The 14,610-nt window shown below is 29.4% G+C and overlaps 1 protein-coding gene across 1 annotated transcript; it reads left to right on the top strand.

The window, feature by feature from the left end:
• Positions 1 to 9,952: 9,952 nt before the first annotated feature.
• Positions 9,953 to 14,109, top strand: LOC139900725 (auxin-responsive protein SAUR32-like). Its single transcript, XM_071883485.1, has 2 exons — positions 9,953 to 10,250; positions 14,003 to 14,109. Exons 1-2 carry the CDS (start codon positions 9,953 to 9,955, stop codon positions 14,107 to 14,109), a joined length of 405 nt encoding a protein of 134 aa, XP_071739586.1.
• Positions 14,110 to 14,610: the final 501 nt, after the last annotated feature.

The raw sequence follows: 14,610 nt of genomic DNA, 5'->3' as shown, positions 1-14,610 counted from the left end.
CATTGGACAATTAAAATGAATTAAAATATTGATTATAACATATGAAACTAAACAATTCTTCAAGTTTGCCACTTGATTTCATCTTAAACCTCATTTGTATCTTGACGATTACAAATCTGCGTTCAAACCTTTTATGATTTTTTTGAAAACACCTCAATCGAAAGGATGAACCAACCGCACTTCATCTACAAGAAGAAAGATTATGCATATAGTTATGCACCTGAAAAATTCTCGGAACCTGTATAAACGTTTAACATGTGTCTGTGCTAGCTCCTTTGGCGTTGTCATTACCGAAAATAACTTTGCATTTCCTTTTCAAATTAGCCAGTTTTGTCACAGCTCTAGTAAGTCAACTTTAACTCTTCATTCAAAACAACCTTATTATAACCTTGATATATATGTGTGCTCTTTAATTGTTACCGGGGAACCTTTTATATTCCATCATATTACCAGCAGACATACTAGCAACCTCGTTGCTCCTTGGTTTAAATCTCTCCGATAAATCACTATATTTATCTATTGAAATCTCATCATGTACTCATCCGCATCTTGTAACGAGAACTGACATACCAATTACCGGGAATCATCAATCAGTACTTTGAAAACTCATAGCATATCTACATCAACAGTTATATGTATAACATTCATCTCTTAGAATTATGATCTTTCATCTGAAATCCTGAAAAGCACTCATTCTACAAATCAATACTCTGAATGTTGAAAAAGCTGAATGAAGCAGCAGAAACCTTAGACAACCGTAAACGAACTTAACCGTCAAAAGATTGATGATAAAGAATGGAGTATTGGAAACACTCAATAGAAAAATTTAGTACCGAAAAGCGGATTATGCGAAACTATGAAGGAAGTCGTGGACAAATCACAAAGAATAAGTTTGACTTTAAAGAATCCAAATGATTCAATGCCTGCTGAAGTCTTTAGCGAATATCTTACTCCTTACTCTAAACCCTCGCGGACAATAGTTTCCATCATCCTCTGATCTTAGATATTCAAAGATATTATCATATATTTCATTACAAATATCATCCATAGTTCTGAAGATATTTTCATAACTATTCTTTTCTGAAATCAATAATCTCTTCGTGCTATCAGTGTTACATCATACAGAAACTGTTAGTTTCTATATTCTGTAAACTTTCGAGCTTAAAATATGAATGTTATTGAAGTAATGTTGGGAACTGATGCATGAATTAGTATAATATAATGACACTTGATCAACGTGATTATATTACATTAAGTCATGCTGAGTTTCTAATGGAACATGATGATTCACAGATCATAACGTCATCATGTGCCATGTTACATGACTCTTTCATTCTGCTTAACTTCTGAACATATCAAGAAAGTATATTCTTGATAGTTCTATTCTCAGTGATTCTGGTAATTTGACAAATCAAATCGTGCTATAACGTTCTTTCTTACATTAAATTCATTCGAAACTCCATATCTACGAATTCTGGACCATTACCTGAGATGCCCAATCATAAAAAGAAGAAACGAAGGGACAAAGCTCCAAAAGAAATAGAAAGTTGGAGTATAAATTGCAGCAAAATAGGAGAGAGCATTAACTGTGGATGACAATGATTATAGAAAAACGAAGCAAAGATTTCGAAATATAAGAGAAAATATAAAGCCCAATAACAACACGGAGATTACAAACCGTGGATATTAATACGAGTAGCAATATAAAGACACGGGAGTATGATAAACACAATAACCCCAAGAGCAAAGTAGAAGTAAATAGATTCCTCTGGTGGTGGATGAAAAAGGAGAATGATCGATGTGAAAGTCAGGAATATATCCAGAATTAAAACTGGATGAAGCATATTGACTAATGATGGGAAAGTATGAATTAAAAAAAAAAATAGAAAAGGGATGTGGTAGGAAGTAATGGAACGGAAGAAGGTCATTTGTAATGGAAACATCCGACAGAGCAATCGAGACAGATCATCGCATTTAATTAAAGAGATCCTAATTTTCTCATTTACCGAAGAATCAGATCTTATCGATTTCACAGATTTCCTTTAAATCCCTTGAATTCCGGAATTCAATCGAGACAACGTCAAAAGTTTAGACGAGCTTTATTTTTCTAGATTTACTCTTTTAATGATAGCTTCACTCATAGGCTTCGAGTAATTGAACTATTTTATCAATATTACTCAATGATGATAAAACTCTAATTTTCAACTCATATTCGTCATGAAAACATTTATTATTGTTAACCATGACCACCTCACTCAAATTTCGGGACGAAATTTCTTTAACGGGTAGGTACTGTGATGACCCGGGAATTTCCGACTAAATTTAAACTTAATCTTTATATGATTTCGATACGATAAACAAAGTCTGAAATGTTGAGTCTCGAAAACTTTGGAACAGTTACATGAATGCATTTGCCCTTTTACCATTCTCAACGATTCACGAACAATTGTTTGTAAATAAATATGTACATATATATATATACATATATAAATATATATGACTCTTAAACATAATTAATATTATATGTATATTGTAATACATATATAAAATAAATGAATATTAAATATTGAATATATGTTATTATATATCACATAGTTAAAAATATGTAATTGTAATATATTAAATTGAAATCATAAGTTAAAATAAATGGTATAGTATTATTGTTGTTATTTTCAATACTAATATCAAAGTCAATACTATAAATATAATATACGAATATGAAACTTGATATATAAATTGTTATGCAATTATTATTACTAATAAAATTATTGTCATTATTAATATATATAGCTATTATAATAGTATTATGAATATTATCATTAAGTATTATCATTTTTGAATATCATCATTATTTGTATCATTTTTAGTATCATTTTTATAAATATTATTATCAAAAATTTATATTCTTTATACATTTATACTATAATTATTAGTATTATAAATTATTATTATCATTATTACATTTAGTCTTATTATTATTATTGAGTTTATTTTGATAATATTATTATTATTAGTATGTTTATTATTATTAATAAAAAATATAAATATTATTATTATTAATATAATTATTAATTATAAAAAATAATATATATAGTACTAGAGATATCATGCGTGATTTTTTTTTATATATATCATTTTCTGTTTTAATTTTTTTTAACTTCTTCTTCTTGTTTGGGAACCCTTGTCTGCCTTTTGGTTTATACATCGATATCACAAGATCATTTAGGATCGTTTCAACTGCCACTTCTTGTATTCAATTATTATAGATAAGTACTACACTAAAAATTCAGTATGTTAAAAAAAACAGAAAAAGAAGAACAGTTGTTTTTATTTTTTTTATTTTTCTCTCCGTTCTTCACCATTATACCAAAAGCCCGATTTAGTATTGTTTTCAAAAATCTATTAATGCAATCTTGTTGGAATCCTTATACTCAACTTATCTGTGAAATATCAAATTCAAACTCTTACTATCGAATCCGAATTTCGAAGTCAAACATTTTGAAATAAAAAGTCAACAATTGTTCATCCATCAAATTCGAACTTTCAGTTTTGTTTCAAGATAAATTGACGATTTAGAATGTTTCCACGATTGATTTCTAACCTATTTCATGCTATAACCTTTATCTATAATCTTATAAATTGCAAAATCAAATTTTTTTTTAAAAACCCAGCGACGACAGCAGTAGCTGTGCTGGATACTTTTTTTTTTATTTTTTTTATTTTATTCGATTGCTTGATTTCGTAGAAGTATCCCACACTGATTAAGTAATTTTTAATCTTAAATCCACTTGACAATTCGCGATTATAGTTTGGGATTAAGTGGGATTCGTTTATATTGGAGGAGGAAGAAGAATAGGGATTAGATAATTTCGGGTTATAAAAATTAGAAAGGGTTATACAATAGAAAAACGGGCATTAGCCCACTGGTTCGAGGTGTTAAGGAGATTCGAGAGGTCGGGGGTTCGAGCCCGACCATGGGCTGCTATTTTTTTTTTGGGACACTTTTCTTTAAGGTAGTAACTTCATTTATTATTATTATTATTATTATTATTATTATTATTATTATTATTATTATTATTATTATTATTATTATTATTATTATTATTATTATTATTATTATTATTATTATTATTATTATTATTATTATTATTATTATTATTATTATTATTATTATTATTATTATTGTTGTTGTTGTTATTGTTATTAATTATTGTTACCATGTTATGTGTTATTAGTACAATCAATAATAAAATGATTATTAATATCTTTAATCAAATTAATAATAATATCATTATTGTTATTATTAGTATTATCATTTAGTATTATAATTATTATTATTAATACTAAGATAAATATTAGTTATCAGTTATTATTAGTATCATGATTAAAATTACAATTAGGATTATTATTCTTGTTATTACTAATACTATTAGCAGGACTATCACTAGTAGGAAAAATTATCACTTTAGTAAATTATTGATACTTTGATAAATATTAGTATTATTATCATTTTATGAATAATAGAATTGCTAATATTCACATAAGTATTATTAGTCACCTGAGTAATATTATCATAAAAAGATACTTTTATATAAAAATACATTATGTTATACTTTTATTACTAAAAAGATATTAATTAAGATATATCAATTAATATATAAATATATACTAAACTTTAATATATAGTTTCTATTATTAATGATAAGTAATAGTTATATAAAACATATAAACTAAATATATAAAATTTATCTAAATAATATATAGTATAACAAGTATATTATTAATAACAAAAATATATATATAATTGATCGATTACGATTACGTGTATTAATATATCCACAAATGATATAGGTTCGTGAATCCGAGGCCAACCCTGCATTGTTCAATATAGTCGTATGTATTTTTACTACAAAATACATTAGGTGAGTTTCATTTGCCTTTTTACCCTTTATATTTTTGGGCTGAGAATACATGCGCAATTTTAATAAATGTTTTACGAAATAGACACAAGTAATGGAAACTACATTCTATGGTTGAATTATCGAAATCGAATATGCCCCTTTTTATTAAGTCTGGTAATCTAAGAATTAGGGAACAGACACCCTAATTGACGCGAATCCTAAAGATAGATCTATTGGGCCTGACGAACCCCATCCAAAGTACCGGATGCTTTAGTACTTCGAAATTTATATCATGTCCGAAGGAGGATCCCGGAATGATAGGGAATATTCTTATATGCATCTTGTTAATGTCGGTTACCAAGTGTTCAATCCATATGAATGATATTTTTGTCTCTATGCATGGGACGTATGTTTATGAGAAATGGAAATATGAAATCTTGTGGTCTATTAGAATGATGAAAATGATTATTTATGTTAAACTAATGAACTCACCAACCTTTTGGTTGACACTTTAAAGCATGTTTATTCTCAGGTACGAAAGAAATCTTCCGCTGTGCATTTGATCATTTTAAAGATATTACTTGGAGTCATTCATGACATATTTCAAAAGACTTTGCATTCGAGTCGTTGAGTTCATCAAGATTATTATTAAGTCAATTATAGTTGGATATATTATGAAATGGTATGCGTGTCATCAACTTTCGATGTAAAGCAAGTTTGTCTTTTAAAAACGAATGCAATGTTTGTAAAATGTATCATATAGAGGTCAAGTACCTCACGATGTAATCAACTATTGTGAATCATTTGTAATCGATATGGACTTCGTCCAGATGGATTAGGACGGGTCGCTTCACATAAGGTGTTTGATGAAATGCCTCAATGAAAGTAAATATGTAATTTTGATGAAATTGCGTGAAAAGAATTATTTTGAGATAATGAAATTGCTAGTTAGTTTTTGTTGCTAAGAAGTGAAAGTCAAAAAGGTGTTTTCAAGAAATGTCAATGTTTAAGGTTCACCTCTAAATGTAGAAGGAGGTTGATGATTTGAGAATATGTCTTAATTGAACTTAAAAAATTGTATATTGAAAAAGTTGTAGGTATGGCACTATTTGTTTAAATGGAAATGTAAAACTAAGTTTAATGAAATTTAAGAATGTTGAATATTGTAAATGTTCATGTGAAGTGATAAAAGTGGGTTAGGCAAGATTAAACCTCAAGTGTTAAATGAATGAAAGTGAAAGTTCATGCTTATGAGGTTAATTTTTTTGAATGCTTTATGTTAGCTCAATTGTGTAAATAATGATATTAGCTCTTATATAGGTGCAAGTCAAAGCAACAGGAACTTCAACCAATCAAGTGAATGCTCTAAATCAAGGTGAGTTATATGGGGGTAATATGGGCGGGTCAAGGGTGAACATGGAATCCATGATCACAAGCTATGTAAAAGAGATGTTTATGAATTATTTTATGTTTTTGAGTTTAACTATGAAGGTGTACTTATGGTTGTATTTGAATACGAGATATGAGGATAAGGGTGGCTTAATGCTCCCGGATTGCATCCGTGCAAGAGGGTGTCGATTAAGTTCACTAGATAAAAGCTTAGACTTTACGTCTATGTCAAGGTGAAAAGCTTAGACTTCATGTCTATGATAAGGCGAAAATCTTAGACTTTGTGTCTATGTCAAGGTGTAAAGCTTAGACTTTATGTATATGTCCATATCACGTGATGAGCTTGGATTTATATCCATGTTAAGTGTAAGCTTGGACGAGGTACATGTTAAGAGTAAACTTGGATTTATATCCATGAATAAGTGTAAGCTTGGACGATGTCCTTGTAATGTGTTAGTTTGAATTTCATATATGATAATGTTTTAAGCTTGAAATATGTACATGTTATGTGTTAAGATTTGGAGTATGTCTAGGAGGCAAGATGATCAAGTCCGAATCACGAAATCAACCTTCGGGTTGGAAGGTTATGGTTACGTTATGATTGTGTTTATGTTTTAAGTTTAAGATATGTACTTACCATTAACTCACTAAGCGTATTGCTTACCCCGTTATGTTGTCAATGTTTGTTAGGTTCTTATGCATCGAGAAGGTTTGGGACGGCAAGGTTTTAGAGGAGCATTCGGCACTTAGTAAGTGGAATTGCAAGTCCCTATTTTAAATACTAGCTCTATCGATACCGCTTATCAACGCTAAGTCTTTTGTATTTGTTAACTATGTTTCTTTTAAGTTTTGGGACCAAATGTCATATTTAAGATGTGTAAACACGTTGCTCACGATTAAAACAGGTTGGAACGGAGTTGTTATGCGTTGATAGTCAAACGAGTCACAAGTGTTAATTTGGTTGAAAACTACCATGTCAGGGCCTGATCCCGGAATGGGATTAAAAGATCCCGGAATGGGATCAAAGGTGATTTTCAAGAAATTTGATCAGAACCTGATCCCATAGTGGGATAATGAGATCCCATAATGGGATCGAAAAAAAAAAAATAATTTCTATCATGTAAGGGCGTTAAAATTATATTAAATTCTTAAGTTACATGTTAGCCCCCAAAATTATCATTCATACCCTTAAACACTTACAATTTTTTCCCTAAACAGTTACAGCTTTTATTTCTGAATAATTACAACTTTTACCCTTAACCAAAACTAATTTGACCAAATTTCTCAAAACAATATCATGACTACCTAAAACCAGTATTGTAAATCTCGTTATTCCCCCCCCCCCCACCCCGATATCTCGTTTTTAGAAGGCAGTCGAGACGAGATGTCCATCGCTCGAGATTACTCGATCAACGGGGTCAACCTTAGTCAAAACCCTGATTTTTCGGATATTCTCATTTCTCGGATTTTCTAATGAAATGTCGGATTTTCTCAGTCACTTCTCGAATTTTCTTGTAAAATCTCGTAAAAATGTTTTTAAATATACATATATTATTTATTTTATATATTTATATTAAAAAAACTAAAAAGTCAACATAAGTCATCTCTCCGAAATTTTTCCGAGATGCCGATATCTCTTCAAAAATATCTCAATGAGATCTTTTTCGAGATCCGAGTTCTCCAATCTTGCCTAAAACTATCAAATTTGTAATAAAAATTAGTATATGAGAGGTAATATTTTCATTCAAGTATTTGTATTCACTTACTTTAATGCATTGACAATTATAATGTATAAATAAATGACTGCTCCATAAAAATATGGATATATAAAAAACATAACTAGATTTATCATCACATCATTGTATATTGTAATGTAATTACCACTATCCACGAATCAACAAAGCAAAAGTTACTTAGAATACCTCTAGCTAATTTCTTTCATCTAATCACAAACTAATCTTAGTACACTTGATTACACTCTATATATAGAAGCTACAATTATTAACTCTTCAAAGTTCACCCACTCGAAAACGAAACAGTAAAAAAGCTGCAAAACTTGTTTTCCACTATACAAAACAAACTCATGTGAAAAAATACATGCATATGCATATGATCGTATATAATATCTATACATTATTATAAAGTGCGTGCCAATAATCCTACGTGTCAGTCTGTTATTAATTCTGGTTAAATTTGCTTATGTGGCGACTTGAAATCAACTTATAATTTATAGTAATTATCCTATACATTATATTTAAGGAGATTCCAAATCAATTAAAACTTATCCATATATTTATTAATTATTAAAAATATATAGAATTATCACTATTCTTGTAAAATAGTACTCCGTATATGTATAGAATCTATATCCATACAAAGACAGTTTCCTTATATTTTTGGAATTTATGCATCGTTACACAATATTAATACTGTATTAATTTTCTTATAATACACAATATTTAATTTATCTATTATGAATCGCTTACAATATATACAACTTTGTATATTATTATTATATTTACGTTTGCTGGACTATGGGTATTATACATGGTGGGCAAGAAACATAACATATGATACATATATACTCCGTAAAATTATATCTAAGTTTAATAAAATCATAATTATATTATAATTATAACTATAATTATAAATAACAAAGTTGTAACTAATTATAACTAAAAGTATATACTCCGTACATAGTAGTTAATAATAAAATTATAACTAAATTAATTAAATAATTAAGTTAGTTATTTAATAATATTAAATATAAAAGACCAAATCGTATACGGATTATTTATTGTTTATTACTTTTTTATAAACATATACTTAAATTAATTAATTAATTAATTAATTAATTATGCTTATATATGTTTAAACTACAATTTAAGTTTTTACTATGAATATGTTTGCCCAGTAATATATAAGTATGTTGTTCTGTCATTGCCATCGGTTAATAGATAAAAATAACTGTTTACGGGCTCATGTTTGATATTTTATCAATCATTTGTTAATTGAAGTTAAAATGATTATTTAGTAATTCCAGAGCCGTCCCATTAAGTTTTTGGGCTATGTTCAAGTAAAAGGTAGGCCTTTCCTCTATTCATTTTTTTCCAACCGCATGCATTAATTTTAACAAAATTTTGTAAACTGGCGAGGGAGCTCAAATATCCGTATTAGTGTTTTATATTATCTTGAAATTCTATTTTAAAGTATGGTCTTCCCCATTTTATTTACGTTTCCACAATCTTATTTATAATCTACGTTTGACCGATCAAATGTCTTTAAATCGTCAATAATAACAATTGGTGAAAGCAATTTTCGTCCAATGGACGAGCTCATAAAAATTTATTTTTTGTGTTATCAAATATTAGCTCTAAAAATACTCCGTAATTGTTTAATAAACTCAATTGATTTTGCACGGTTATTTACTCACCCGTGCAACGCACGGGCTCTAAAACCTAGTTAGTATATATAATCATGCATGCATAAATACCACGTATCTCCAACCTATTATCCACGTGTAACATTTATTCTTCCCATTATTTAAACGACGACCGTATATATCGGACCCTCTTCAATTTCATTCCATTTTCCGTACATCATCCCATTAATAAACATTCATATTCAAATTAGTATTAATATTAATATTAATATTAATATTAATGGGCACTAGTACCATATTAACGACCATCACAACAACCAACCGTTGCCAAAGAAAGCACCACCAGCAGCAGGAGGTGCCAAAAGGGTGTTTGGCAGTTAAAGTTGGTGAAAGAGGTGTTGAACAGCGTTTTGTGGTTCCAGTTGTTTGGTTTAACCACCCAATTTTCATGCAGTTGTTGAAAGAAGCTGAAGATGAATATGGGTTTGAACAAAAAGGAACTATAACTATTCCTTGTAACGTTCATCATTTTCAAACAATTATCGCTCATATTATTCAACAGAATCATCAACGACATTTTGGGTGCTTTAGGGGTTTTGTTGGCTAACTGTATTAGTTTATTACGGAGTAATTTTATATGTTGTACTTTACTCTACTAGTATAACGTTACGTAGAAATGTTGATCCGTTACGAATAAATACGAACACATGAACGTCTTCGTAAGGATGTTATTTTCTTTTTGTTGAAGACGTGATCAATTTGTAATGAAAATTTGGTAGAACAATAAAGAAAATGGTTTATGTGTTCAGTCGCGGAACATAGAGCAACCCAAAGGGGGTATCCGCCCCCCTGGATTTAACGGGGAAAAAAAATTTACACTAAAAAAAAAAATTTAACCAAAAATAAGGTTTTTTTTAGTGTTTGCCCCTGCTGACAATGAAAAATTTATTAAATTTTTAGACTTGCCCCCTCTGTAGTCGGGTTCAAGTTCCGCCACTGTATGTGTTTGATTCGTGAATGAAAAGGAAAACATGTCAACGAAGCATTGCTTCAACGACATCCTCTTCACCTTATGTGTTGAGGCTGGGGTTAGGTCATGAGTTCGAGCCTCGCACTGCCCATCCTATTAATTAATCTGCCTGAAATATGGATATCCAGATTGACCCCAGTGGGTTTTCTCCCAGATCCGTTTAGGATTCAAACTCGGTCCGCCTGCCCCTCGGGATGGTTAAAGGATCGGGTTCCTATAATGCGATTCGGGTTTCCTCCCGAACGCGTGCGTGTGTGTGTGCAAATGATGAGTGTCGTTGAAATAAATGATACACTGATGCAAGTTTGCCGTTAAAAAAAAAAAAAAAAAAAAACAAATAGCTAACAAATAATATTGGGGTTAAATAAAGTTTATTACTCTATTCTCTTTAGTTACATACAAAGTAAATAAAGGCACAAACCTCCTATTTTTCTCGAAAGGGGGTGATCCGTACACCACCTCTATTTTGCCATACACCACTAAATAAATTTTTTGGACATTTTTACCCTTTCTTTTGTTTACCACCAACTCCCCTTAACTTCTCAAAGGAAGGGTAAGACTGTCTAAATAATTGTTTTGGTGGTGTATGTCAAAAACAAGGTGGTGTACGAATCAACTCCCTTCTCGAAGTCATATATACGCATATGAACTAGCATCCCTTTTTTCATATTTCATCTACCTATATATACAATAGAAAAATGAGGCACCCTCTACATCAAGTACCCCACTCACCGGATGCATGCGATCGTGTGTAGAAAACATTTCCGGCAAACAGTTAGAGGAAATCATGGCCTCTTGAATATTCTCCATTGACCACCCCATAATTCTCGGATTCGGGTCGTGTAAAGATCCATGCGGATCAAATGTAAAAAACATAATCAAAGCTACAATCACATGAGTTAAAGCTATATTAATCAATCACACAAATTAGTGTTCACTCACAATCTATCTATCTATAATATCATATAAACTTTTAAAATGATCATGTTTATAAATAATAATTATTCAAACTTAATAAAAATTTAAATATAAATAGAAAAAATATAATCTCTCTATAATGATGTCATTAATATAATTAATTGTATGTAATAAAATATTAACATGTTAATTGTATAATATATGAGGCATTATGTACAATCTTATAATATAACACACCATGACCATATGTACAATATTTGAAGCATTATATACAACCTTATAGTAAAACACCCTCATAATCATATGTACAATATTTGAACCATTATGTACAACCTTATGGTAAAACACCTCATAACCATAACCATATGTATAATATTTGAAGTATTATGTACAACATTATAATAAAACACCTCCATGACCATATGTACAAACTTTAAAACAAATTGTACAATCTTTTACAAAACACCTCATGAGCACATGTACAAACTTTGAAGCATATTGTACAACCTTTATATAATTATTATATTTTCATTTTTGAAAAAATTTCAAGAGACATTTGTTATTACTGATAATTATTATTAAAAATATAAATACTCATTTCAAAAGCAAACTTTGTTATTATAATTATAATTATAATTATTCAACTACGAGTTCTCTTTACGTGATTAATTACGTTATATATGTATGTGAAATACATGTTTCAGTAAAAGGTTGTAATGTAAACTTTTATAACAAGGAAAATAGTTATTGTAATAAAAATTGGAAGAGGGTGGTGGGAGAAAAAATGTAGTTCATTTATTCTGACCAAATTAAGTATATATCAATATGTTTGTAAAAATAACGACATGTTTCTTAGTCGGAATCCCTGGTTCCACGATTCATTAAACTAAATGACTTTAGTATTTACATTCACTTAATACCTAAAACATATCATTAAATTTGTTTCATTTAAACAAACTTGTGGTTCCACAGGTCATTTCACTGGTTATAAACAAAACAGTACTCCTTTTGAAAGAATATATAAGATGAACCCTAGGTTTAATATGTAGAACGAGAGAATGATAAATAACAGATGAAGTTGTAAGAATGAATGAATGAACCCTAATCTGAGATTAGGGTTTTATATACTCCAGATAGCTTATGGGCTTCTTTAATAAACGGGCTATCAAAAATGACAAAAGCCAACTTCTCATAATTAGTCTAATGGACTAATTCCTTCAATTCAGCAGCCAAGACAGAATAGACCTTCTAATTTCCTTTTGTCCAGCTTTGATCCCTCAACTGAAAGTTAGCATATAGAATCCTACAATTAAACTTAACTTAGAAATAGTAACAAGACCTTAATAATTTCATGTTAGATTGTTTGGAAAAATATATATTTCAATACTTCCTCTCAATCTAAACATGAAAAAGGATCAAACAATGTTAACATTACCCAAGAGTTTATGTTGAGAACCACTTAACTCTTTGTAAAGATATCAGATTTTTCAGTAGTGTCAATTTGTTCAGTTTTTATTATACCATCTAAAATTTTTTCTCTTACAAAGTGTAAATCAATTTCAAATATTTGTTTCTTTTATAAAAAATAGAATTTTTAGCGACTTGAAGTGATGATCTATTATCACAAAAAACTTTAATTGGTAACTCATAATTTATCTTTAAATCACTTAAAAGCTTTGATATCCAAATGATTTCATAAGAAACAGAAACTAAAACCTTATACTTATCTTCTGTTGAAGTCCTAGAAACAGTAGAATGTTTCTTAGACTTCCAAGATATTAAAGAATTACCAAGATAAACACAAAAATCCGTGACATATTTTCTTGAAAATTGCACTTACTATAGTCAGAATTAACATTGACAGAAAGAACATACATGTCTGACTTGCTAATTAGAATACCTCTACCTTGTAATCCTTATAAATACCTTAAAACCCTCATTGCAGCTTTAAGATGTAAACTAAGAGGAGCATGCATGTGACTTGAACAATGAATATCATAGGCAAATTCTGGTCCTGTTAAAGTGATGTATATTAGCTTGCCAATAAATTTTAGATACTCACTTATATTTCTTGACAAAAAATTAGAATTGTCATGTTCATTTGAACTAGCCAAAACAACACCACATTCCATAGTTGTAACTGCATATTTGCTTGCTGTTAGGCTTAAATATAGATGCAATTTGTATAGGATTTGTGATAGTATAAATACTCCACATTTAGCTTAAACACTAAGCCTTGTACCTTTCTACACCAATTCTCTCACCATCACTTTCACACGCTTAGCCAAAACACTCTCAACCTCACTTGGTAACCAACTCCCTCTCACATGTAAAGTTTGAATCATAATTGAATTTTGACAATTTGTTGTGTATGCTTATGTGCTAATCATCATCATTCTAATTGCTACCGATCTATATCATTTATATTCATCTGCATACATATACATAGAGATACAGATATAGATACTGATATATCTCGTGATTATTGAAACAAGCATGCATTGATCTGAATTTAGCTATTTCACTTGCAAGTAAACCAAACTCGAAAATGACCTCTAAACAGTACTTCATCTAAGACAAGCACACATTTTTTCCTTGCTCAAATAATTCAATTCCTAGAAAGTATTTTAAATTTCCAAGATCTTTGATTTTAAATTTGGTATTTAAACAAGTTTTACAATTATTTATTTCAGTTTCACTATTTCCAGTTATAACAATGTCATCAACATACACAAAGAAATATGCAGATATCATTTATACATTTAACAATTAAAGAAATAGTCATTAACACTTTTTATAAAACCAAATTCAAGCAAAGCATCACAGAACTTCTCATTTCATTTTCTAGGAACTTGTTTTAAGTCATATAAAGACTTAACAAGTTTATACACTCTGTTATCATTTTTATCAAAATACCCTTTAAGGAGAGTCATGTAAACATTCTTAGTTAAATCACCATATAAAAATGCATTGTTAATGTCAAGTTAATA

Source organism: Rutidosis leptorrhynchoides, chromosome 3 (genome assembly GCF_046630445.1).
Source record: "Rutidosis leptorrhynchoides isolate AG116_Rl617_1_P2 chromosome 3, CSIRO_AGI_Rlap_v1, whole genome shotgun sequence".
In the NCBI taxonomy this organism is placed as follows: domain Eukaryota; kingdom Viridiplantae; phylum Streptophyta; class Magnoliopsida; order Asterales; family Asteraceae; genus Rutidosis; species Rutidosis leptorrhynchoides.
Note: the sequence above shows the minus strand (reverse complement) of the source record. Positions and strands in the feature narration are given on the sequence as shown.

What these genes read in the sequence shown, in the direction of transcription:
- LOC139900725 (XM_071883485.1), top strand. Translation starts at nt 9,953, where the DNA reads ATGGGCACTAGTACCATATTAACGACCATCACAACAACCAACCGTTGC. An exon ending in ACAGAATCATCAACGACATT is followed by an intron (nt 10,251 to 14,002) that starts TTGGGTGCTTTA and finishes TATGCTTATGTG; the next exon opens with CTAATCATCATCATTCTAAT.